Here is a 26,631-nt window from a genome sequence, read left to right as displayed (position 1 = left end):
TTAAAGTGAGCATGTGTTATTTCTATAATGAGAAATAAACTTTTAAATAGAGGAAATAAAACCAGACCTTTATATTGAGCATACATTTTTTGTGAAGCAAGCCTAACTCTGTTCCCCAACACCTCATAGGAACAGTTACCTACCCCCCCTTTTATTTCCCTACACCTTTACTGTGGCATCTGTTATTACATTTGGCTGGATTTATGTCTCTCCTTGAGGGCAGAGATAGGTTTATTCTTTTTTATATATAATTTTATTTATGTGTTTATTTTTTATTCTTGGCTGTACTGGGTCTTTGTTGCTATGCCAGCTTGTCTCTAGTTGCAGCGAGTGGGGGCTACTCTTCAATCCCCTGCACAGGCTTCTCGTTGTCGTGACTTCTCTTGTTGCAGAGCACAGGCTCTAGAGAGTGCAGGCTTCAGGAGCTGCAGCACATGGGCTCAGTAGTTGTAGCTCCCGGGCTCTAGGGCACAGGTTCAGTAGCTATGGGGCACGAACTTAGCTGCTCCACAGCATATGGGATCTTCCCAGACCAGTGATCAAACCCACGTCTCCTGCAATGGCAGGTGGATTCTTTTCCACTGAGCCACCAGGGAAGCCCCATCTTTGTGGTACCAGCCCCGCCCAGCATAGAGCACAAAGTCAGTGACTGTCTGATGAAGGAAGGAGCCAGCAAATAGTTAATCCTGAAGCAGATCTAAATAAACTCTGATCCTATCCTGATACTGACATTCAATCTAACTCAACCTTAACTGCAGACTGGACCAACTACCAACCCTGCTTCTCAAGCTGATTTCACTACCCATCTTCTCTTTAAGGGTGAAAAGCCACTTCCTCAACAGATGGAATTCAGTCAACCACCATTTGTGGTAAAACTACAGAGAGCCAGGTTCTGTGCTGGGCACTGAGGTTTTGATGGCAGAAGGGTGCTAGGCTGGGACCAAGTTTCCCAGAGGCAAAACTGAAGGTCAGAGCTTGGAAAAGACAGACAGTCTTCAGCCTCAAGGCAGGGACCGGAAGCCAACTCCCTGTGCCTCCCGTGCCACTCTTCTGTCATCTTCCTCCCTCCTCCCACCTCCATCCACTCTCAGCTCCTAGATTAGCAACTTAGGTTATTCTTGGAGGAATCGTCACCAGGTGTTAAAGTCACTGTGTTCCTGAGGCAGGATGAACAGGGACTGATGGAGAAAGGGAAGGAGGTCAAGGCTGGCAGGGAATGGGCAGTGTGGAGATACTTAAAGAAAGAGCTAATCTCTTCATGGTGGGAGGTGAGGATGGGAGGAGATAGAGAGAGGGGACAAGGGAGGAGGAGAGAAAAGTCATGACTGGAGGGAAGGGAGAGAATAAGAAAGGGGAAAAAACAGGAGGGGAAAAAAGGTATAATGAGAGAGGAAGAGAAAAAAAGGGAGGAAAGGAGAAAAAAAGGAAGGCGGAGAAAAGGAGTTGTTAAAAGGAAAGAGGGAGAAAGGAGGAAGAAGGGAATGACCAAGAGGCTGAGAAGGAGAACACATGTGTGACAGGCATGTGGGTGGCACCCTAGACTGCTGTTCAGAACTGGAAAGTGGAGGTAGGCAGCCTGAAAGGTCACTCCCAGCTCAAGGCTCCAAGGAACCAATGGTGCCTCACATAGTCATGGCAACTGTTCCTTGGCAGAAGCGAAGTCTTGAAAGGGTAGCTGTTGGGCAAGAAAGAGCAGAAGACAAGCTTGGCACTGGCCAGCACTGCTGTGCTGTGCCCGGCCTGCTCTGCCTCTCTGACTGGATAAGAACCAGGCACAGATTCTCCATCTTCCACATTCTTATCCTCTCCACTGAATAGGGACACCCAGTCCTGGCCTTCCCTCTTCACCTCTCCTTCTCTTCATGCTCCCTTCTCCTTGTGAGTAATTTTCCAGGGAGAAAGAATTAAGTCAGCAGTCTCCATCCTTTTTGGCACCAGAGACTGGTTTGATGGAAGGCAGTTTTTCCAGGATTGGGGTTAGGGGGGTTTAGTTCAGGCAACAATGCAAGAGATGGGGATGTGGCCTGGGGGGTTGGAGGCCCAGAGGTTGGGCTATACCTCTAGGGAATTGTGTCAGATTCTATTGTATATTGAACTGTTAGGAACTTGACCCCCACCCCCCAGCCAAGGGATAAACTTTATAGGAAAACAGTATATGGATTCACTTAGTACTCTGTCCAGAATGATTTTTTCTAAAACACTCATCTGAACCTGTTGTTTCCCGGTTCAAATGTCCTCACCTACAAATAAAATCCAGATTCCCTACCCCAGCATATAAAATTCGTCACGACCTCTGCTCTTCTTACCCTCTCACCTACCTTCTTGCCTTTGCACATCTGTACTCTTTTTCTGCAACATTCTTATCCATTTGTCCCTCTGGCCAATTCTTGCCCATCTTCAAACCGTAGTATGTATGTCAGCAATTCCAGGACACATCCCCTAACTCCCCAAGCTAGGTTTCTACAGCCTGGGTACCACTCTCATCACTGCACCTGTCACAGGATATTGTCATTGCCTGCTCACTGATCTATCCTCTCTGCTCACCTGTGAACGTTGTGAAGACAGGAGCCATGTCTTATTCATCTGGTTTTCCCTAACACATAGCGTAGGGCTTAGCACATGCTAGAGTTTCGTGAACAATCTGATGGATGAATGAATGAGTCTCATACCAGTCTTGGACAGCATTGAAAGATTCCTCATTGGTGATGTCATACATCAGAATGAAGCCCATGGCTCCACGGTAATAGGCTGTGGTGATTGTCCGGTACCGCTCCTGCCCAGCTGTGTCCTAGGTGGGAAAAGGAAGGAGTCAGCCTCATAGAAAGTCTGTTTTTGTTTCTAAAAAGTTCCTAGGACAACTAACTAATAATCCAAAGTATATTTAAGGAGCATCTATTATTTATCTTGTACTTGGAGACTATAATAAAATGGTTTTTGAAACATCATAGAAATTAATAAGAAAATAATTAAAATCCCAGTAGAAAAATGAGCAGGAGGAAAGAACATTTCACGAAAGAACTGTAAATAGATAATTATTATATTAAAAGATTTTTCTTTGTTTTTAATTATAATTCTTGTTACAGACAAGGATGTAGTAAGATGTACAACCTTACACCTTGTTTGTGGGAATGGAACTTGGTTCAGTCTTTCTGGAAATCAATTTGGAAGTCTCAAGAGTATTAAAAATATTTGTACCCTTTGACATGGAAATTTTTCCTTCTAAAAACTTTTTTACAAAAATAGAAAATCAGACTAGCATTAATATTTATGCATAAAAATTTTGGTTAAAACTCTATTTAAACAGTGTAAAAGTATCATTAACATATGTCCAACTTTTTTTTTTTTTATCCAACTTTAGAATGGTTATGTGTTTATTTATATAAGATAGAACAATGCTTGTATGTGCAATGTAATGTCAGCTTCATAATGATATTTGCAGAGAAGAAAACTGGAAAGAAACACATCAGAAGGTTAATAGTGTCTATCTCTGTAAGAAAGATAAGAATTATCAGGATTTTCATTTTCTTCAGGTATTTTTATTGTCTTCTAATGCTAAACATGTATTATTTATACAAGGAGAAACAAACATTTTCACTAAAAAAAATATATGACTAAGACAATTCTTTATCTCAAGCAGCTCACAGTCTAGTTGGAAAGACAAACACAAACAAGCTAAGCCAAACCCCACAATAAAGCGTTAATGGAATACTCTGGGGTGCTTCACAATGTCCACACAGTCCTCATGTCAGGGACCAATCAGTCTTATCATTATAGTTTTAGATGTGTGATACTGGAGCACATATAAAAGATTCCTCATATATTACCTCATTTAAATTTTACAAAAAGTCTCTCAGAGGTAAGGATCAGTATTTACATTTTATAGTTGAGAATGCAAAACTGCAGAGAGGGTAAGTGACTTTCCCAAGGACACAAAGCTGGTTAAAAAAAAAAAAGCTATGTCTTAAATCTAGGACTTCTGATTCCAAGTCTGATGCACATACCATTATACCTCAGTCAATGAAAGGTTTATCTACAGACATTTACTGAACACTACCTGTAATGGCTTCCCTGGTGGCTCAGAGGTTAAAGCATCTGCCTGGAATGCTGGAGACCCGGGTTCAATCCCTGGGTTGGGAAGAGCCCCTGGAGAAGGAAATGGCAACCCACTCCAGTACTCTTGCCTGGAGAATCCCATGGAGGGAGGAGCCTGGTAGGCTACAGTCCATGGGATCGCAACGAGTCGGACACAACTGAGCGACTTTACTTACTTACTTACCCGTAATGATATTTTAAAAAATGGGGAACAAAAGAATTATAATATGCCATTATTAGTACATATGCTGCATCTATTATCCATAAACTTTAGAAAAACCCTGTAAGGTACATATTATTACTCCCACTTTACAGTTGAGAAAACTGAGGTTCACAGAGATTGTCCATCAAATGTAAGAATCGGGATTCAAAACAAGTCTGTCTGTCTGACTCCTACAACCTATTTCAGTATCTCGCCTTGGCTATGAATCATAATTTGTGTGATACAGAAATGGAACAAGCATCATCCTTGCCCTCAGGAAAGCTCAGCAAAAGTATAGAGGTGGCTAAGACATACCACCAAACTAATAATTAGCAATGTCATCACTATCAAATAAGTGGTATACAGAAAATGTGTCACACAATTCAGATAAAGTAGAAGTATGGTGATTTAGGGTAGCTATGAAAGATGTCAAAGCAGAGATAGTGCACCAGTTAGGACAGACTGGGTTACTCAATAATAAGCAATCTCAAAATCTCAGCAGCTTCAATAACAAGGTTTTATCTTTCACTATTTTTACATATCCATTAAGAGTTGGCTGGGTGCTCTGCTCTTTGTCTGCTTCGTTCCAGGATAAAGACTGACAGAGCAGCTATGAGAAGGAAAGAAAATATGTGAGTCATGTTTTGGCTCTTCCATTTTTCTTGTTCACTGACCAAAGCAAGTCACATGCCCACACCCAAGAAAGCACAATCCTATAAAACGCCCAGGAGAATGGGAAATGTGGTGGATGGCATAACCACTCCCATGGAGGGGATCTCTACCAAGTCCAGCAGCATCACCTAAAGATGTGGTTACTTGGTAATAGAAGGAAGACAACAGGGATTTTTCCTAAATAAGAATTTTCCAAGCAGAGAAGTGAAGGAAAGGTATTTTGACATAAGGAAGAGTTTTTTCCCATGACTACTCCAGAACTTAAGGAATTGTGGGAAATTAGTAGGCAATGAAACTAGAAAGAGCTTTGAACGCAGTGCTACGGAATTTGAATTTGATCTTTTTAGGATCAAAGATTTTGAGGTAGGATATTAACATGATTTTATCTGAACTTTAGAAAAATTGCTTTGACTGTGACGTGGAGAACAAACTGGAGGAAGTAGAGATGGCAACCAGGCAGGCTGGTTGGTGAGATCTTTGCAATGGCTCAGGTGAGACCTAAGATGTATTTGAACTAGAGTGGTAGAAGTGGAGATGCAGTAGAAATAGATTCAACAAGTATTTAAGGGGTGACTTACAGACATGGCAAACAGATCAGTTATTTTTTTGGCAAGGCTCAGCTTCTTCATGTCCTGTGCAACTCAGCTCTGACCCAGACTTGCACATTACTCAGCAAAACAGTCTGCATTTAACACATCCACCATCATGGAAGAGCATTTGAGTCACCATCTCCTGTTTGTTGAGCATGGTTTGGGAGTGTCTTACTCTTTACTTCAAGCAGCTTATCAGAGTATTGGTTCTGACCACATACAGTACTTCTCCCTAAGAGTTCTGGCAAATAGAATTGTATCCAGCTCATGGATGAGTAGTGCAGAATGAATGAGTAGTGTAGAATGAATGAGTAGATGGGTGTCATGAATGAGTAGTGTAGAATGGGTGAGTAGATGAATGAATTTAAAAATGAATGAAGAGATGGAGGAGTGAGTGTGCATGAGTGAGGGTGAGTGAGTAAACACTAACACAGGAATCTTAGGCACTAATATTAGAGAGATACTCCTGTTATATCTACACAAAAGCTCTGTGTGTGTGTACCTATGAACCACTGCAGCAGCTCTTACCTCTACTTCCTGAACTCCTCAGAGCCAATGAGACAGATGAGATTCTTTCTACCAGTGTACAGGCTCAGGCCTCAAATCTTGTTCTATAGGGTTTAGAACTAAGCGACCTGTCCAGACTAGGGATCTAAAGGCCCAAGCAGGATTTTTGAGCAACTGCACTGCCAGCAGGTCTCATTTCTCCTCACTCCACCTGCATTGTACCACTTCTCTGTGACAGTTTCCAGTCTCCCATCTCTACCTGGAGTCTGGACCTGTGCTCCATCTCTTTGACAAAGAATCCAGCTACTCAACTGATGCCCAGTTAATTGGAAATCCTGGTATAGAATAATAAATAAGCTTGGACAAGGAATTAGTTTTACCTCTACACTCTCAGTGCCTTGGACAGGGCTAGGCACACATCAGGGATTCAATCACCACTTGCTAAACAAAAAGGCCATATAGTTTTGAGGTTAAGAGCGTGGTCTTTCGAGTAGACTTCTGGGTGTAAACCCCCATTCTGCTGCTGCTCAGTTGCTTCAGTCGTGTCCGACTCTGTGCAGACCCCATAGACGGCAGCCCACTAGGCTCCTCTGTCCCTGGGATTCTCCAGGCAAGAACACTGGAGTGGGTTGCCATTTCCTTCTCCAGTGCATGAAAGTGAAAAGTCAAAGTGAAGTCGCTCAGTCGTGTCCAACTCTTAGCGACCCCATCATGGACTGCAGCCTACCAGGCTCCTCCGTCCATGGGAGTTTCCAGGCATGAGTACTGGAGTGGGGTGCCAATGCCTTCTCTGAACCCCTATTCTAGCACTTACTAACTTTGTGACAATGGTAGGCAGCTTCTAAAATGATTCACAATGATTCCTGTGTCCTAGTATTCACACTTTTGGATAATTCTCTCCTGGGGCAATTTTCCTTTGGGGGCCTTAGTTTTTTCATCTATAAAGTGGTCTATAACAATAGGCCTATAACATCTATAACAATACCTATTTCACAAAGTTACCACAAAGATTAAGAAAGTTATTATATCCAAAATGCTTGGAACAGTTCCTTATACAGCATGGGTGCCACTTAGGCGTTGTTTTTGTCCTTCCACAGTCAGCCCTAGGAGCAGGGCCAGGTTCCCAGGGTCTGCTCAGCAGGACTGAACAAGTCTTATGCCATGGGCCACCCTGCTCTCATTCAGACCTGCTCAGGGCAGCACCCATTCAGGGTCTAAATATGATTTGTCGTTGTTGTCATTGTTTACTTGCTTAGTGTGTCTAACTCTTTTGCGACCCCATGGTCTGTAGCCTACCAGACTCCTCTATCCATGGGATTTTCCAGGCAAGAATACTGGAGTGGCTTGTCATTTCCTTTTCCAGGGGATCTTCCCAACCCAGGGATCAAACCCACATCTCCTGCATTGGCAGGTTGGTTCTTTACCACTGAGCCACTTGGGAAGCCCCTCAATATGAAGCTTCCCTCAAAGAGCAGAAAATGGACAGACAGAAAGGGAATGGATGAATTAAAAGTTGAGCAGGCTTTGGTCTGACTCGCAGTTTTTCCTATCATTAGCTGTGTGATTTTGGATGGCTTGGTTTTTTCATCTCTCTGAGGCTCAGTTTCTTCACAATTTGAATAAAAATAATAATACCTACTTTGTAGGGTGTTTGTAATTAAGTAAGATTTTTTTTAAATGTCTAGCTCATACTAGGTACTCAAGTATAGGAGTATTTGTCCCTTGTATTATTAACTTTTCTAAGGCTTAATTTCCTCATTAATAAAGTGGTGACAATAATATCAGTCCTTTTCTTTAATCTTTTTTATTGTGGTAAAAGTCACATAATATAAAACTATTTTAACCATATTTAACTCTACAGTTCAGTAGCACTAAGTACATTCACATTGTCGGCCAACTGTCACCATCACCCATCCCCTTCCTAAACTGAAACTCGGTCCCCATTAAACATAAATTACCCATTCCCCCTCCCCAAACCCCCACCCCTGGCATCTACCAATGTACCTTCTGACTCTATGAATTTGACTATTCTAGGTATCTCCTATAAGTGAAATCAAATAGTATTTGTCTGCAAAATAATAATACCAGTCCTGAAGTGGTTGTGTGAGGATTCAGTTCAGTTCAGTTCAGTTCAGTCGCTCAGTCGTGTCCGACTCTTTGCGACCCCATGAATCACAGCACGCCAGGCCTCCCTGTCCATCACCAACTCCCGGAGTTCACTCAGACTGACATCCATCGAGTCAGTGATGCCATCCAGCCATCTCATCCTCTGTCGTCCCCTTCTTCTCCTGCCCCCAATCCCTCCCAGCATCAAAGTCTTTTCCAATGAGTCAACTCTTCGCATGAGGTGAGGATTAGAGATAATGTATTCATAGAGCTTGGGAGAGTGCCAGGCACATAGTAGGTGTGTAATAAAGCTTATAGTAGCTGTGCTTACTACTGTCAATATTGTTGTTTTTCACCTAAAGAAAAGCAAGGTTGGAAACAACAGTCCAGCTCTCACTATCCTGTGCTCAATGGAAAGTAGCCCAGAGAATCGCTCCTGAAACTCCCTCTCTCTTTTATTTTTAAAAATCACTTTGATGAACATTGATTCCCCTCCCACTGATGAGAGTCAGAAATAGAACCAAAGAGGAGACAGGAAGAAGGAAAAAAAAAAGAGGCATGACTCACTGTCTACTTGAAGAAGGAGATTGTGTCATCAAGAGCAATTGATTCACTTCTACGAAGCAGACATTCATTGAGCTCTTATATGGGCAGAGCACTATGCTGGAGACTGGACACGACGATACGCAAGCCACTGCCCTGGCCTCCAGCAGCCCTGTCAGTGTGACTGACAGACACGGGGGCCAGAGAGAAGGGAGATAACATCAACTGAACACCTACTATGTGCCAGGCACTTCAATAAGTGCTTCACACAAAAAAATATTGCTTCATATATGGGACCTTATTATTTGTACTAACCAAATAAAACCTGCTAAGTGCCAGGCACTATGCTAAGCACTTTTCCTATTTTACTTAATTTTCAAAACAGCCTTGAAATATTGTTATCTGTACTTACAGATAAGGAAAATTTAAGATCTTGTAACCAGTTCATGGCAGACTGAGATTCAAACCTAGGTCTGATTCCAAAGCCTGTCCTCTTCCCAGAATGTCCTTTGCTGTAGGTTATTCCTCTTAACTATTACATCAGCCTGAAGCAGGACAAGTTTGAGTCCCCATTTTATATGTGAATTAACTGAGGGTCACAGAGTTTAAGTAACTTGCTAGAGTCACAAACTATAAGGAAGTAGAGTCAGGATTGACATTCTGTGTTTTGACAGAAGCTTATGTATTGTTTACACAGCTTATAGCCCAACCAGACTGTATAGTCTGAATTCTTCTCCGCTCCTCAGGATAGGACCCAGCCCACTTCCAGACAGGAGAACCTCCAACCATGTCTAAGGTTCCCTAAGGCCAACATCTCTCCTCCACCATAGGAAAGGGCTGGAAATCACCCACAAAGCTTAATTGGAGTCACGTGTCTGGCACACAGGTGTTCAACCAATATTAGTTACCTTCTTTATTTCCCACTGAATCATTGATCCAACACAAATCCATCATTTCTGGAATTTCCATATTGTCACCCACACATGCAATACTCTTTTCTGCTCCATATGTCTGTTCATGTACTCTCTTGGCCACATATGCCCTCTCCCAGCTCCTCCACGTGTCTTAACTATCAGACTGTTGAATTCTAAAATTAAAAGTAAATCTTAGAAGTTACTCAATCCACCCACTTACTTAAAAAACGAATTCCTTCTATAGCATACTTGCATTAAGTGTTCCCAGTGTTAGATGCCTACCACCTCAAAAGGCAGCCACTCCACTGATGGACCGTTCTGAGTATTACAGCATATCTTCCTTCTGTTGAGCTGAAAGCTGCATGTGGTAATTTCTGTCCATTGATTTAATTCTGTTCTCTGGAGACCCAAAGAATAAATCTAATTTTTCACTCATGTGGCAGCCCTCCAAATATTTAAGTCCTATGTTTGTTTAGCTCTTAGAGTTTACAAAGTATTTTTTTCTTATTATCTCAGTTAGTTCCCAGAGAAATCCTAGGAGAGAAGAACCAATATCTCCATTCCATATTAAAAAAAACAAACAAACCTGAGACTTGTAGAGGTAAATGATGGAAAGAGGCTTAAATAAAACCAGGTCTTCTGGCTCCAAGAGACAAATGTTCTTGGCACTGGACCCCATCCCTGATGTTTCAAATCACCTGTCACAGGAGCCACAATCAAACGGGATGACCGGAAAGAACAGTGACAGGAACTTGAAACAGTGTCATGGGACGAGCAGCTGAAGCAAGAAAGCAGATCTGAGGAAGGGTACTGCCATCTCCAAACATCTAAAGTGCCTAAAGGATTTTCATTCTTTTCCTTTCTTTTTTTCCCAAATCTTCACTGGGCACTGATTCTGTGGTAAGTGTTGGTTAGGTCCTGAAGATACAAGGTTGACTATTATACATACCTGCTTAAACTCTATAGTGTCTATTTACTGTAAAGAGAAACATGTATTGAATGGGGACTTTAAAGCAGGAGAGGCCATTCCCACAGAGCCTTCTAGCACCTTTCCCTGAGGCAACACTCTTCCTCTGGAGCTCAGCTCAGCTGAGAAGCTGCCCTGACCATCCTGGCAATGTCAAATGCCACAATTACATCCTCTCCTGGCACCATGTACTTCTCCTTTGTAGCACTCATCCTCACTGTAATTTTGCATTTATTTGTGTAATTATTTGATTAAAGACTGTCTCCCCTGCCAAACTGCAAGGACCATAAGAACAAGGTGTCTGGTTTTGCTTATTCTTTGGTCTTCAGTGCCTGGCATAGCACTGGCACAGGGGGCAGGGAGATTTCCAATAAATATTTGAAAAGGACTGAAAGGGTGAACTTTGGGAGTGACTGCAACATTTCTGATAGAGCACAATGAATGTCAGATGGGTCTTTCTAAATCTCATCTCTTTTGGTCTAAATCCTTCCCTTCACTTCCCACCGGCCACCTCATAAGCTACAAGCATCTCAGTAGAAAGCAGACCCTTCAGGATTGATTCAGGCTTCCCTTCCAGTTCCTTCCCTCCCATTCTACTGAACCAGTGAGTTTCAGCTTTGCCTAACTACTTGTGGTGTTCCAAACACTGCTCCTTCACACCCTTGGACCTTAATCTGATACGCTGATCTTTGCCTGAAATCCCCTTTCTCCTTTATGATTCACAACTTTATTCAAGGTCACATCCTCTGAACTGTCTTTGACCTCCTCTCCCCTGACAAAGTAACTTCTTTCTCTGCCCTCTTTTGTTTGGCATTAGATCATTGCATGTATCACATTTATTAAAGTTACTGGGTTATTCATCTGTCTCCTCTGAGACCCAATATTTATTTAAAGCTAAATTATATCCCAGGTCCTCAATTATAGCACCCAGCACATAGTAGGCACTTAATAAGAATGCTGGTGAATGAAACTCAAAGGCTGATTCTGTGCTAAGGACAGAAAACTCATTTAGAAACTCTGGATTGGTAGGAAAATCACCTGTGAGAAAAGGGTCCCCTCTTCTTTCTGATTCCTTTCCAAGTTATTAGACAAAAGAGGAAGGCCCAGAGCAGTGACAGACTTAAGAAGTCACACAGCTAGGAAGAGGTTATCTCTGGGGCGTCTGTCCTTGCTTGGATCCTGCCCCATTATATACATGCTTGCCAGTCAAACTTCTTCCTGCCCCTCTTTAGGTCATTCCCTCCAGGTGAGGTTATGGGGGTGGAGGTGGGGGGATGATGAGCACCAGGAAGGCAGGTAATAAGAGCTTCTGAGCTGGTTCTCCCCTCATCCTACACCCTGACCCACAGCTGCCAAACTCCAAGCCCTTTGTATTCTGTAGCACCTGGGAGCCGAGGCATCATGTCCCATAGGAATGGGAGGAAAGCAGAAGGAGGGAGCTTTTCAGGGACATTCAGTGGAGCCGAGGAGAATCAAAGGATTGAGGAAAGGAAAGAGTGTCCCCTTAAAGTCGGCTTGGTGTTACACCCATCTGTCCTCAGTAGTATAGACCACACTTGGAGCACCTACAGTTTATAAGCATTTTTGTTGTATCATCTCATTGGATTCTAACAATGACCTTGTGATACAAATTTTTGAGAGTCAGAAGAAACCAGTCTTTGAGTTCATCCAGTCTTGATTGCTTTATTTTGCATGTAGCGAAATTGCAACTCAGAGAAGTAAAGTGACTTTCCTAAGATGTTACAGCTACTTATCTTTTTGGCTAGGCTGGGACTCAAATGCAAATATTCTGACTCCACCTCCAGTATTCTTTCCAGCACACTATGAATTATTGTCACTATTGATTTACAGATAAGAAGATTGGAGTCCAAGGAGTTCAGTCACAGGTAGAGATCCTTGAGGACAGCAGGCAGGAAAAGAGGTTACTGGAACCCAGGATTGGGTATTCAAAAGCACTTCCCTGCCAACCATAATTCCTATCTAACCTTTGAGGTCCAGGTCAAAGGGCACCTATTCTGGGAAGTTCTTAGGGATCCAATATCAAAATTCATCATCATTTTTTTGGACCCTCACAAAATATACCTGAGCTTTATTTTAGTGATAGGAGAACACAGAACCTTCAAGTTAGAAAGCCCTTGTGGAATTGATTACATATGTGAGAGTAATCAATTCCACAAACATTTACTGAGCCTACACTGTGCCAGTGAATAAGACCCACATGATTTCTGCCCTCAGAATTCTCAGTCTAGCAGGGAAGCTACCTCATATGTGGCAAAATCCTTTGGGAGGTTATAGGATGATACATATGATACCTATAGGGTCACCTCCCTCATTTTACAGGTGAGAAGTCCAGCCCCAGAGAGGTGAATACCCTGCATTCTTATTTTGGGCATTGATCTCACACAAAACCCTCAAAGCCTCTCACAGATACGAATGATTTCCACTAAGATATAGGCACTATATTTTACTTCCCACAGATAAACTAAAGATATAGCGGTTTCTTTCATTGCTCCTCAGTGAGCCTGGCATATCTTAGGTTTTCAATATTTATTTATTTATTTTCGGCCGTGCTGGGCTGGCTTTCTCTAGTTGCAGTGAGTGGGAACTACTCTCTAGCTGCCATACACGGGCTTCTCGTTGTGGAGGTTTCTCCTGTTGTGAAGCAGGGGCTCTAGCGCGAGGCGGCCTCAGTCGTGGCTCATGGGCTTAGTTGCTCCACTGTATGTGGGATCTTCCTGGACCAGCAATTGAACGGTGTCCTCTGCACTGGCAGGTGGATTCGTAACCACTGAACCATCAGGGAAGTCCCTTCAATAACTGTTCTTGAATGAATGGATCATAGAATCTATATCAGGGATTTGTTTCAACTCCCATCTACATCTCCTCATGTAGGCTGTGGACTCAGGGCCGTGCCTTTCATTTCTATAGCCTCAGCAACAACCTAGAGCAAGGCTTGGCACCTGGCAGGTATTCCAAAAATACTGAATGAACAAAGGAATGAATAAATGAGAGAAAGCTGGGGAATATTATCTCTCTGTTGCCTCAGATAACAAAGATGACATGCCCCATACTTGCTCCTCTTCTCAAAACCCCTCCTTACCTCAGTTTCTATGAAACCTTACTTCACCAGCACTTCCCCTGCACCTCCTCCTGCTCGTGTCTCCTAAACTGGCTCTTTATCCCCTGGGCCCCTTACTTCTGAGTTTCAGATACAAATTTCCAACTGTCTGCTGGACATCTCCATTTAGTCTGAATGCCTTAGACATGTACATAGTTGACTATTAAGTAAGACCTACTTCATTTGTGTCTTCTCCAGTTACTAAGCCCTCATCAGTACCCAGGACAGATCTGGGCACTAGCAGGTATTTTAAAGATGCCTGCTGAAAGAACAATCATCCCTGACACCCCAGTGCTTTTGCATGGACAAATTTAGCATTAGAGTTGCCAATCCATTTCCTCTTCAGTCTTTTTGCCTCCCAATTGACATCAGCACTATTCAGAGCAGTCTGAGGATTCTCCCTAGGGAATCTGCTTAATTTGCCACCTGCTGTATCCTTTCAGTGACTCACCCAACTCCCCTTCAAGACAGGAAGAAATGGGAGAAGAAGTGATGTGGGAGAGGGCCAGGAGAAAAAAGAGAAACTTGAAACAAGATTATACTTTATTATATATCCCCAGGTAACAGCAAGCAAAAGGAAATGATTGTTAGGTTTTATATTAAGAAATGGCTGGTGATAAAAATAGGACCCTTGTCAGACAATTTGAAGAAAACAAATGGTTAATAAATGTATAGATGACTGTGCAATAAGTAATCAGAGAAATGCCATTTGAAATAATGAGATACCATTTTAATCTATTAAATTAGCTAAACATAAACTAAGATAATATTCGATGCTGGCAAAGGTAGAGTACAATAGGAATCTCACTAATGGAAGTCTATCAAAGGATATAATCTGAAACTGAGGAAGAGTTTTATATACAAAGATGATCACTGATCACTGCAATGTGATCCATAACAGCCCCAAGTTGGAAAGTAGTTAAATGTTCAAACAATAGAGAACAACTAAACTTTGAGAGGCCAGAACTTGTACCTCATTGTTGTGCCGCTGTTCAGAGTGACCAAAATATGGTAAACGCAACAAATACTGTTAATGAATGAATTAATGAATAGATATGGTACATTTTCCTTGTAAAATACTATGAAGTCATTAAAAATATATTTTAAAAGATTTTCTAACAACTTTAGCTGTATTCATGTCATAGCTTTACATTAAAAAAGACAAGATATAAAATTGAATATACATCATGACCTCAATTATGTTGAAAATTCATAGAAAAGAAACCAACCACAGTGTCAGTAAAATTTTCTTCTTTATGTTTGTATATAATCTCAAAGTGTTTCTAATGAGCATATATTACTTTTATAGTTAAGAAAAACTAAACTCATAATGAACACTGGCAGTTGCTATTATTATGAATAGTCCAGGGAGAAGGAAACATGGGAAAAAATATGGAAGACAAATCATAAGCTAATCATTGTTGTAGATGGATGATGGTACTCAAGTACTCCTTAGTCTTCCTACTTGAGTGTATGTTTGAAATTTTCCATTATAAACAGCTAAAAAAAAAAAAAAAAAAAAGGCCTAAAACAGCATGGCATCTGGGGAAAGTATAAGCAGTTCCATTTTCACTGAAGTGTAAAGTACAATATTATATGGATTCTAAGATGCCCTTTTTTGTTTCACATTTTAACATCTCTGAAATAAGGATATACCTTACAATTGATAGCATTTTCAATTTTCAAAACACAGTACTTAAAATAGCAAGTGAGGCTGGAACTAGATCATGGAGGTCTTGAATGCCAGGCACCTGGACACTGTCCAGAAGAGAACAGGGAACCACTGAGGGATTTAGTGGTACCCACCCAACACAGGGGGCTTCTAGGTGGCGCTAGTGGTAAAGAACCCACTTGCCAATATAGGAGATGGAAGAGACACATCTTACATCTAAGATGTAAGGTTCTATCCCTGGGTTGGGAAGATTCCCTACAGGAGGGCATGGCAACCCACTCCAGTATTCTTGCCTGGAGAATCCCATGGACAGAGGAGTCTGGTGGGCTACAGTCCATAGGGTTGCAAAGAGTCAGACACAACTGAAGTGACTTAACAGGTACGCACCCAACCTGTTGTGTAGGGGACATTCAGTAAGTGTGTGCTAAATGGTGAGGCTTTTGAGGATGGGGAAAACTGCTGCTTATGCCAAGGGCCAGGGGACACCGACTTTTATGGGAGATGAATTTGAGGCCTTGCTGTCTCCTCCTGGTCATCTCATGAGTCCCATTTCTCTCCAGTGTCATCTCATGAGTCCCATTTCTCTCCAGCTCAGCAGGGCAAAACCATCAGGTTGTCTTGATAAAGCCTTTCTCTCTCCAAATCCCCAATTACTTCCATTTTCCTGATAGTAAGAAATATTTTCCCAGAACCTGAGCCAACAAAAGCTAAATAAATGTAAATGTCCACCAGCCTGGCTTCCATGGTACCTTCTGACATGACATTCTAAAACCTTTTTAGCCAAAGACAAAACCTTGGGCTAAAGCCTGGTCCAGGGACCCACTTATGAACTCATTTCTAAACAGAGACATACAGAGTTACTATATACAGGGCAGCTAATAGGCTAGAATGAACTCCCTAGGACTTCTGGGACTTAACTTAGAAAGACAGTCCAGGATCTCCAACCTGCCCTGGGCTGGGCTTTCCCTTTGGTCTCATAGCTGCTTTCTCTTGGGAGTTGGCCTGAGTCACCATAGCAGACAAGTCCCCTGAGGATCATTTGCATACAGGTGCCACAGTGTTCTAAAAATAGAATAAACACTCAGCTCTACAAAGCAAATGCCTTGAAATTTATTTACAAGGGAGGGGAGACCATCATGTAAAGAGGGAGGAGGGACCTGTCAGAGGCAGCCTGACAATAAGGGAGCCACATGGTACAGGCTGGAAGTCAGGAGGCCTGGGTATGATTCAATTCTACCACTAACTTGCTTTGTGGGTTTATGAATACCAGCTCCCCCACCTCACCCCTCACACTCTGGGCCTTGGGTTTTCCATCTTTAGATGATTTTTAGGGCCCCTTCTACCTCTGTAAAGAGCAATAGTAGTAGTAATAACAATAGCAAGAGTAATAATAATTGCTAGCATGAATTGACTACCTACTAAGTGTTAGGCAGTGTGACAAACATTTTTTTTTTTCATTATTCATCAACCCTCACAATCAGCTCTTTGAGGCATGTAGGAAAGAAACTGAGGCACAACATGTGTTAGTACTTGCCCAAACTAACAAATGTTGGAGGTAGGAGTTTAACCCCTGTGCTAGAGTGACTTCCAGAATACTAAAATGTTACATTTATTCCTGATTGTTTTAATCTAACAGTTTCACTGCCTTAAGTTTATGCCATCTCTTACATTCTCCTCAGGTTCTAACCATCCTAGGCTGTTCCCCAGGTCCCAAACATTGTGTTCTTCAAAGTCTCCTTGCTTTTCTGATTCTGGCCCCTCTGACTGGAACACCCTGATCCCCTGCCCTGCTGAACTTGTCACCACTTACCAATCAGAATTCAGTTCAAATGCTTCCTTCCCAATTCATTTTCTCCAATACCCACAAGCAGAAGTGATGACTGATTGCCATTTATTGAGAATAAGAGCATGCCAGGTACTATGCTAATTCTTACAACTTTTTGAGAGAGGTTCTATTATCACAACTATTTTACAGATGAAGTTCCTGAGGTTAAATACTTGCCTTAGGTCATATAGCTAGATAAAAATCTGAATCAGACAATCTGACCTCACAGCCTTCCTAAACCCTTTTCTACCCTCTCTCTAATGAAATCACGTATGAATTGCCAAGGTGACTGTCTCCTCCACCAGACTACAAACTCTTCTAGTTCTTCTTCTTCTTCTTTTTTTTTTTTTTTTGCTTTGCTTTTTGTTCTATAGGATTAACTGAATTGCTGGAAAGTAATTTGGAGCAGCATAGAAAAGATGAAAGATGAAGTTCTTCATTCTGTCTAATCTCTCTCTGCCATTTAAATCCCTTTAGGAGCGGCTTCCCTGGTGGTCCAGAGGCTAAGACTTCATGCTCCCAGTGTAGGGGGACTGGGTTTGGCCCCTCATCAGGGAACTAGATCCCATTTGCTGCAACTAAAAGTTCGCCTGCCACAACTAAAGATCCCAAATGCTGCATGCTTCAATGAAGACTGAAGATCCCACATGCTGCAACTAAGACCCAACAAGGCCAAATAAATAAATCAAAATAGTTTTTAAAAATCCCTTTGGGAATAAGTATATATATTTAATTATATGCCTTGGCACCATTTTAGTTTCCATCTCAGGAGTGTGGGTGAACCACCTCCTCCAAGAAGCCACTTAAAATCCTCATTCTCATCATCCCATTAATTTTACTGTCCTTCAGCATTTATACTTCATTTAATTAAACACAGTAAGTATTAATGAGTGGGTTCTGTGAGGGGCAGCGGTTAAGAGTCTAGATTTGGGGGTTAAGCACATCTGAATTCAAATTCCAGTTCTGCCACTTCCTGGCACCTGACCTTGAACCAGATCTAAGTCAGAGCCAACTAGTTAGCTGCAAAGCAAATATCCTTTCTTTGGTGTTGTTGGGAGGATAAAATGAGATGAATGTTGTGATAGTGCTTGGGCAGCTGTAAAGTTCTGAATAAACATTAGTCACAATCATTTAATTGACACTTTGTGCTTTTAATCTGTGGTTCTTCCCCTGGTGTCATATGCAGGACAGGCCTTGGATTCCCGGAGAGCTGGAGCTGTAGAAAAGTGTGAAGAGAGAGGAATCCAAGAAAGCAGGGATGCTAACTGCCTGAGCAGACTTCCCTGGAAGGAAATTAGAGGTCTAATTATGCCTCTGCTGGTGGTAAATTTCCAGGCCAGCCTTGGGCTCAATCAGTTAACACAGCAACACAGCAGTAGGGGAGGACAGTAGCCAGAGAGAACGTTTTCTCTCCCCACAAAATGGCATCTCATGGGAGCCCGAACACAAAATCCAACCTTAGAATCACCTCTGATTTTCTCCAATCACTCTTTCTCTTCTCTCTTATTTCCCTTATCTCTTCCTCCCCAAGTCCCAGCAGAGAAAACTGAAAGCTTCAGCCAGTTTATGGCACTGTGGGTTCAACCTGAAGCCCTATTAGTACCGTCCCTGCAGAAGAGGCTGGGGTGTCCTGGAATGGCTCACGGCAGCACTTAACTATTGCTGTGGTTAGGTCTCAGTATTTATATGCAGAAATTGTGTGGTCCAGTGGGAAGAGCCCAGGCTTGGAGGTGAGTCACCAAAGTTGGGGTTCGAGTCTCATGTAATCCAGCCATGTTACCTCTGATAAAGCACAAATGCTTTACTTCTCTGGGCCTCAGTGTCCTCATGTATATAATGAGGATGACAAGACCTCTCAGGATCAAATGAGATCAGATATACCAGATGATCTGACCAGACTAGTGTCCAGAGGGCAACGAAAGGACAGCAAGTAAGAAAGCAGCATGTCCATTCCAGAGAGGCTAACCCGAGAGAAAGCCCAGGCCTCCCAGCCACTGATGGGCAGAACTGTACAGAGGAGGTTCCCTGGGGGGCGGTAAAACTTAATCTGGGGCCAAGGGAAGGGTCGGGTATGGTGAGGTGCATAGAGAATGCTGGCCTTGACTTTGAGAGGTGTAAAGTACAACCTGAGAACTCAATTTCATTTTAACAACTTCTACTGAATGCCTACTCCTTGCCAGGCCCTGTGCTGTGTGATGGAACTGTGGATCTATATCAGACTTGGCCCTTGCCCTCAGGGAGCTTTCAATCTGAGAGGAAGACAGACAAGTTCCAGATACATGCAATATAGCTGGTAAGTATGAGAACTAAAGGAGGGGCCCTAAACCCAGGCTCAGGGAGAGGTGGGTCAGGAAAAGAGTCTCAGAGGAGCTTAGACTTGAACCGAGTCTTTAAGTCAAATGGAAGTTTGCTGGTGGGAAATGAGGAGGAGAGGTCATCTCTGGAGAAGGGGAAGGAAGTAGCAAAAAACTGTATCCGAACTCTCACAGAAGAACTGTACAAAAAAGACCTTCATGACCCAGATAATCACGATGGTGTGATTACTCACCTAGAGCCAGACATCCTGGAATGTGAAGTCAAGTAGGCCTTAGAAAGCATCACTATGAACAAAGCTAGTGGAGGTGATGGAATTCCAGTTGAGCTATTTCGAATCCTGAAAGATGATGCTGTGAAAGTGTTACACTCAATATGCCAGCAAATTTGGAAAACTCAGCAGTGGCCACAGGACTGGAAAGGGTCAGTTTTCACTCCAATGCCAAAGAAAGGCAATGCCAAAGAATGCTCAAACTACCGCACAATTGCATTTATCTCACACGATAGTAAAGTACTGCTCAAAATTCTCCAAGCCAGGCTTCAGCAATACGTGAACCGTGAACTTCCTGATGTTCAAGCTGGTTTTAGAAAAGGCAGAGGAACCAGAGATCAAACTGCCAACATCCGCTGGATCATGGAAAAAGCAAGAGAGTTCCAGAAAAACATCTATTTCTGCTTTATTGACTATGCCAAAGCCTTTGACTGTGTGGATCACAATAAACTGTGGAAAATTCTGAGAGAGATGGGAATACCAGACCACCTGACCTGCCTCTTGAGAAACCTATATGCAGGTCAGGAAGCAACAGTTAGAACTGGACATGGAACCACAGACTGGTTCCAAATAGGAAAAGGAGTACGTCAAGGCTGTATATTGTCACCCTGCTTATTTAACTTCTATGCAGAGTACATCATGAGAAACGCTGGGCTGCAAGAAGCACAAGCTGGAATCAAGATTCCTGGGAGAAATATCAATAACCTCAGATATGCAGATGACATCACCCTTATGGCAGAAAGTGAAGAGGAACTAAAAAGCCTCTTGATGAAAGAGAAAGTGGAGAGTGAAAAAGTTGGCCTAAAGCTCAACATTCAGAAAACAAAGATCATGGCATCTGGTCCCATCACTTCATGGCAAATAGATGGGGAAACATTGGAAATAGTGTCAGACTTTATTTTTGGGGGCTCCAAAATCACTGCAGATGGTGACTGCAGCCATGAAATTAAAAGACGTTTACTCCTTGGAAGGAAAGTTATGACCAACCTAGATAGCATATTCAAAAGCAGAGACATTACTTTGCCAACAAAGGTCCGTCTAGTCAAGGCTATGGTTTTTCCTGTGGTCATGTATGGATGCGAGAGTTGGACTGTGAAGAAAGCTGAGTGCCAAAGAATTGATGCTTTTGAACTGTGGTGTTGGAGAAGACTCTTGAGAGTCCCTTGGACTGCAAGGAGATCCAACCAGTCCATTCTGAAGGAGATCAGCCCTGGGATTTCTTTGGAAGGAATGATGCTAAAGCTGAAACTCCAGTACTTTGGCCACTTCATGCGAAGAGTTGACTCATTGGAAAAGACTCTGATGCTGGGAGGGATTGGGGGCAGGAGGAGAAGGGGATGATAGAGGATGAGATGGCTGGATGGCATCACTGACTTGATGGACGTGAGTGTGAGTGAACTCAGGGAGCTGGTGATGGACAGGGAGGCCTGGTGTGCTGTGATTCATGGGGTTGCAAAGAGTTGGACACAACTGAGCGACTGAACTGAATTGAACTCTCACAGCCAAGAGGAGCCTAAGGAGACATGACAATTAAGTGTAATATGGCATCCTGGATGGGATCCTGGAACAGAAGGGGGATATTAGATTAAAAAAAAAAAAAACACTAAGGAAATATGAATAAATTGTCGATATCAGTTCATAATAAGATATCAATATTGGTTAATTAGCGCAAATGTACCATACTAGTGTAATAAGGTAATAAAAGGAGAAACTGGGGATGGGGTAAATGGGAACTGTCTGCAATACTGTTTGCAAAATTTCTGCAATCTAAAACTATCCTAAAAAATAAACTTTGGGGTTTTTTAAAGCACATCCTATGTTTGGATTGGCAGTTTGGAAAACACAAGGGTGCAGTGTGGACTGACTGAAAGGTGAGTGACTGAAGATGGAACTGGGAAGGTAAGGAAGGGCCTGGAATGCCAGGCAAAGCAGTTTCCTGGGTATGGATGGGCAGCCCTCCCTGGTTTAAAGCCATGCAGTGACAGTGATCAGCGAGCATGTGAAGGAAGCAAGGCTGAGGGCAGGGAGATCCATTCAGGCTCCAGATACAGTCTAAGGAGAAGAGAACAAGAATCTGAGGTAGGAAAGGGACAGAAGGACAGCCAGGCTCAGATTGCCCTGGTTAATATTTAGGGCACAGAACTGAGGAGGGGATGCATACAAGAGAAATTTGGAGGATAGAACTGATAGTTTTTATGAACAACTGGATAAGTAGGACCAGAACTGAGAACAAAGGGTGACCCTCAGTTTTAAGCTAGGGGCAGTCGTTGGGGTGCTCAAGAAAGGGAGCATAGACACCCGCTTGGACTTGACCCCTCCATCGTCTCCCTCCCCACCACCTCCTGGGCCTGAGCTCAAAGTCTCTGCGTCATTAACACAGAGTCGACAGACTTCACAGAGGAAGGTGAGAAGCACAGGCGTAGAGAGAGGATAAGAGTTTCCAGCTGTCACCTGGCAACCCAAGGTGTGGGGCAGTGGTGTGGGGCCATGATGTGGGGGGAGGGGGAGTCTGCAGAAGGAAGGAATGATAAATCCTCAGTTGAATGGCCTCCCTGACACCTCCCCCTGCCCTTAGCAACCCATCAGGCAAGACCCCAGCAAGCAAGGAGAATGTCCTGCCTTTGAAGGCATCCAGGCATCTTCAAGGGCAGAGCACTGCTGCTCTCTCCACCCCATTGAAAATGGGAGTAAAAGGTCCACAGCTCACATCTGATTTCCCTGCTGATGAACCCCACCCTGTACACACCATGGCTCCAGTCTTTAAAATGGCAGCAACCAAGGCTAGTCACACAGTACAGCACAATAGAGCACTCGTGAACTCATCCTGCTCCACCATTCTCTGTGTGACTGTGGGCAAACTTACTGACCACCTGATATGTCACAGGCACCATGCTAAGTCCTTTCCTTTTATTCTCTCATTTACTGTGCTACTAAATAAAGTAGCTGTTAATGTTATTCCCATTTTACAGCTGAGGAAACAGAGGCTCAGAGACATCATTACTTGTCACACTGCTGGGGCCATGTTTTCACTCTACCTCCACCACAACTAATGGAGCTCCCACCCATCCTCATACTGGAAGAATGCGCTCCTCACCGAACACTGCATTAAGCACTGAACCACTGAATTACAGACCTGTTGATCAGTGAGGCCCATCAGAATCACCTGTGAAGCTGCAGAGGGTGGAGAGAGACAGGGCTGGTAGAAAGGGAGAGAAGCTGGAAAGCTAACGGGGGATAGTTTGAAACAGATAACCCATCCCTTTCTGAGCGTGTTTCCTTGGAGACGCAGCTCCAATTTTCAGCTATGACACTGACTCTCAACCACCTGTGAGGTCCTTGGGGCATCACAGGGCAACCGGAAGAGTGGTGAAGGCAGTCGGCTATAAAAAGAGCACAAGTTCTGAGCCCCTATTGTGCCATTTACTAACTTTGATGATATTTGTTCAAGTCTCTTAACTTCTGAGTCTGGTAGTTTTGTCATCTGTTCTGTGCTCCATCATTGTGGTGATTTTCTTTTAAAGGCATGTAAAGTAACTGTACAATCTATAGTTGTTGCTCAATAAATTATAACTCAACAATATTTTCACCATCTATTGAGTGCTTTCTGAGCACCCAAGTCATTACATATGTAATGATATAACAAGGAGGGTGGGGTACAGAGCATCATACATGGGTTTTGAAGTCCAATGTACATGCGTGCTAAGTTGCTTCAGTCATGTCCCACTCTGTGCAACCCTATGCACTGTAGCCTGCCAGGCTCCTCTGTCTGTGGGATCTCCAGGCAAGAATACTGGAGTGGATTGCCATGCCTGCCTCCAGGGGATCTTCCCGATCCAGGGATTGAACTCTGGTCTCTTACGTGTCCTACACTGGCAGGCAGGTTCTTCACCATTTCCACCACCAGGGAAGCCCCTAAAGTCAGAAAAACCTGGATTAAAATCTGGAGTCTAGAGACTTCTTAGGTCCAGTGGTTGGGACTTCGCTTTCCAATGCAGGAGGTATGGGTTCAATCCCTGATCTGAGAGCTAAGATCCCACATGCCTTGGGGCCAAAAAACCAAAACATAAAACAGAAACAATATTGTAGCAAAGTCAATAAAGACTTTAAAACTACTCCACATCAAAATAAAAATCTTTAAAAAAAAAATCTGGACTCTACCACCTACTATTTTAGTGAATTTAAGTAAGCTACCTAACTTCTCTGGACCTCAGTTTTGTTGTTCTTGTTTAGTTACTAAGCCATGTCCAACTCTTAAAGACCCCATGGACTGTAGCCTGTCAGACTCTTCTATCCCTGGGATTTCCCAGACAAGAATACTGGAATGAGTTGCCATTTCCTTCTCCAGGGTATCTTCCCAACCCAGGGACCGAACCTGTGCCTCTTGCATTGGCAGGTGGATTCTTTACTGCTGAGCCACCGGGGAAATGTGGACCTCAGTTTGCTTATCTATAAAACAAGGATAATAACAATACCTACCTAGCTCACAGGATTGCTGTGAGAATAACATGAGTTGCTAAAAGCACTGAGCACAGTGCTGGCCATTAGGCAGTGCCATTGTCAGCTCACATCAACCCTGCCGGAGGTATTATTAGCCCCATTTTACAGGTGAAGATATTTTACATAAATGGTGGTTGCTGTTTATTGCCACAGTAACTATTGATGTGTGAAATGGAGAGGGAGGCCTTCTGAGTAAGAAAGCAAGATCCTCCAGCCTCCGGGCCTCTAAAACCAGGGATCAAGAGGAAGCAAGACCCATATCCCTCCCCTGTGGCCCCCACACAACCACTGTCTGTAGCCTTTATTCCTCCGTTCATGTCAGTCATGGCAAGAAGCCCCAGTCTGCCCAGCCATTCCTAATTACTGGGCTTTGATTCCCATACAGCTATGTAGATCATCTTTTCTAGCCCTATTTTCTCCTCTCCCCTTGAAGGTTTTCCCTGGGCCTTCTGAAACCCACAGTTGGTCATCAAAGAAATCTCATTTTCCTCCACCTCTGGTCTGGAGGTTTTCCTCACCTTCCTGCTGTGATTGAAAGCTGATTCTCCTTGAGGGCATGGGTTCTCCCAAATTGATGGCTGCTCCTCTCTCACCACCTCTGAATCTCTGGGCCAGAAAGTAGGACACATGTTATTGCTTTCCATCCCAGCCTGCAGAGCATTCTCTTTCCTTCCTTCAAAAAACAATATGTCCTCCAGCTTTGGGTCTTACATTATGAGATTACACCACCCACTCATCCCTCTGCTGACCAGTGAGCAGTTCTTGCTTCATGTTACTCTCTCCATAATTCTTGGTGATTTTATAGCCACAGAGGTGAGCTTTCCCACATCTTCCCTCAAGTTCCTCTTCTCCCATCATGCTGATCTCCATCCCTGCCTCAGCCACTCACAATTATGCCCTCCACCTTGTTGGTACCAATAGGAATTTCAACCTCCTATTCTCAGATAGCTGTGATCTTTCTAGCTCATTCCTTCTAGACTCCCAGCTGCGAGTCTTCAACCTCTACCATCTTTTCACTGCCTTTACATCATCACCTCCTTCTCTGCCCAGCTTGAATTCTAGGGCCAATTATGACACTGGTTTCCTGCACACACCTCAGACTCCGTTGGTCCTCGATTCCTTTGTCATACCCATTCAGCAAAACAATACTTTCATTAGAGCCAACTCTCTTGCCTCTTCTATGACTGCATCCACAGAGCAAAACATGGTCGGAGCAAACACACAACTATGCTCTGAATTTATGAATTTAAATTGATGATCACTAATTTCAAGTGGAGCCTTAATGCTAATCAGCAATCAAATTACATTTCCCTAGTCTATTCCCTCTTCCGCCTTCTGAGACGACTTTCTCCTCTGATCTTGAATCTTTGCATCCCCTCTCCCAACCTCACTCTCAGCTGACGACCTTGCTTCCTACTCCACCAAAAAAGTGTATCCAAGAGAATTCCCACCAGCACATGTAGCCTCTAGCTGGGTGTGTGTGTGTGTTAAATCACATCGTGTCTGACTCTGCGATGCTATGTCTGTAGCCTGCCAGGCTCCTCTGTCCTCTGAGATTCTCCAGGCAAGAATACTGGAGTGAATTGTCATGCCCTCCTCCAGGGGATCTTCCTGACTTAGGGAGGATCCTGATCGAACCCGCGTCACTTTATGTCTCCTGTATCGGCAGGTGGGCACTCTCCACTAGCGCCACCTGGGAACCCAACCCCTAGCTGCACCTGTGCCCATTCCTTCCAGCTCTGCCATGTTAATATGGATGCCCAGTCTGTGCTCCTAGCAAGGACTCACACTGTCATCCCACTCTCATCAACTCAAGGACACTGTCCTAGAAGCTCTCCTCTGTCTCCCACAATGTCACTTTTGTTTTCTTTCTTTGTTGGTTGCTTGATTTGTTGATCTCTATTGAATTGTCCCACCAGCACACAAACATGATGCAACTTCTCTCATCTTAAAAAACAAAAATCAGAAACATTTTCTGACTAACATCCCCCTTCATCTTCAGCTACCAAAAATCCTTAAAAGTGCTATGTACTCCTGGTCTCTCTAGTTTCTCCTCTCTCACTCTTAGCAGGCTTTCATTGCCACTACTCCACCAAAACAGGTAGAGTCAAGGTTACCAATAAAATTCCTGCTGCTAGATCCAGTGGTCAATCCTCAGTCCTCATACAGGCTGAGCAGCAGCACTGGACACAGCTTATCTCTTCTCCCTCTAGAAAATTCTGTGTTTGGGGGCAAAGACCCTGCATTTTCCCCTTTCAGTTGTTCTTTTTCAGTATCCTTTGTGATTATCTTCCCAACATCTTCATGTTGGAATATCTCTGGTCTTTACTCCTTAGAATGTT

General features: G+C 43.3%; 1 protein-coding gene across 1 annotated transcript in view; it reads right to left on the bottom strand.

Moving 5' to 3' along the window:
- Positions 1 to 26,631, bottom strand: part of RAB3B (RAB3B, member RAS oncogene family) — a 56,229-nt gene that overhangs the window by 17,329 nt on the left and 12,269 nt on the right. The window contains exon 2 of the mRNA XM_052637666.1: positions 2,670 to 2,788. Within this exon, the coding sequence (XP_052493626.1) occupies positions 2,670 to 2,788 (119 nt within the window). The remainder of the gene's footprint in view (positions 1 to 2,669; positions 2,789 to 26,631) is intronic.

This window comes from Budorcas taxicolor, chromosome 3, assembly GCF_023091745.1.
Source record: "Budorcas taxicolor isolate Tak-1 chromosome 3, Takin1.1, whole genome shotgun sequence".
NCBI lineage: Eukaryota > Metazoa > Chordata > Mammalia > Artiodactyla > Bovidae > Budorcas > Budorcas taxicolor.
This window is presented reverse-complemented; position numbering and strand designations above follow the sequence as displayed.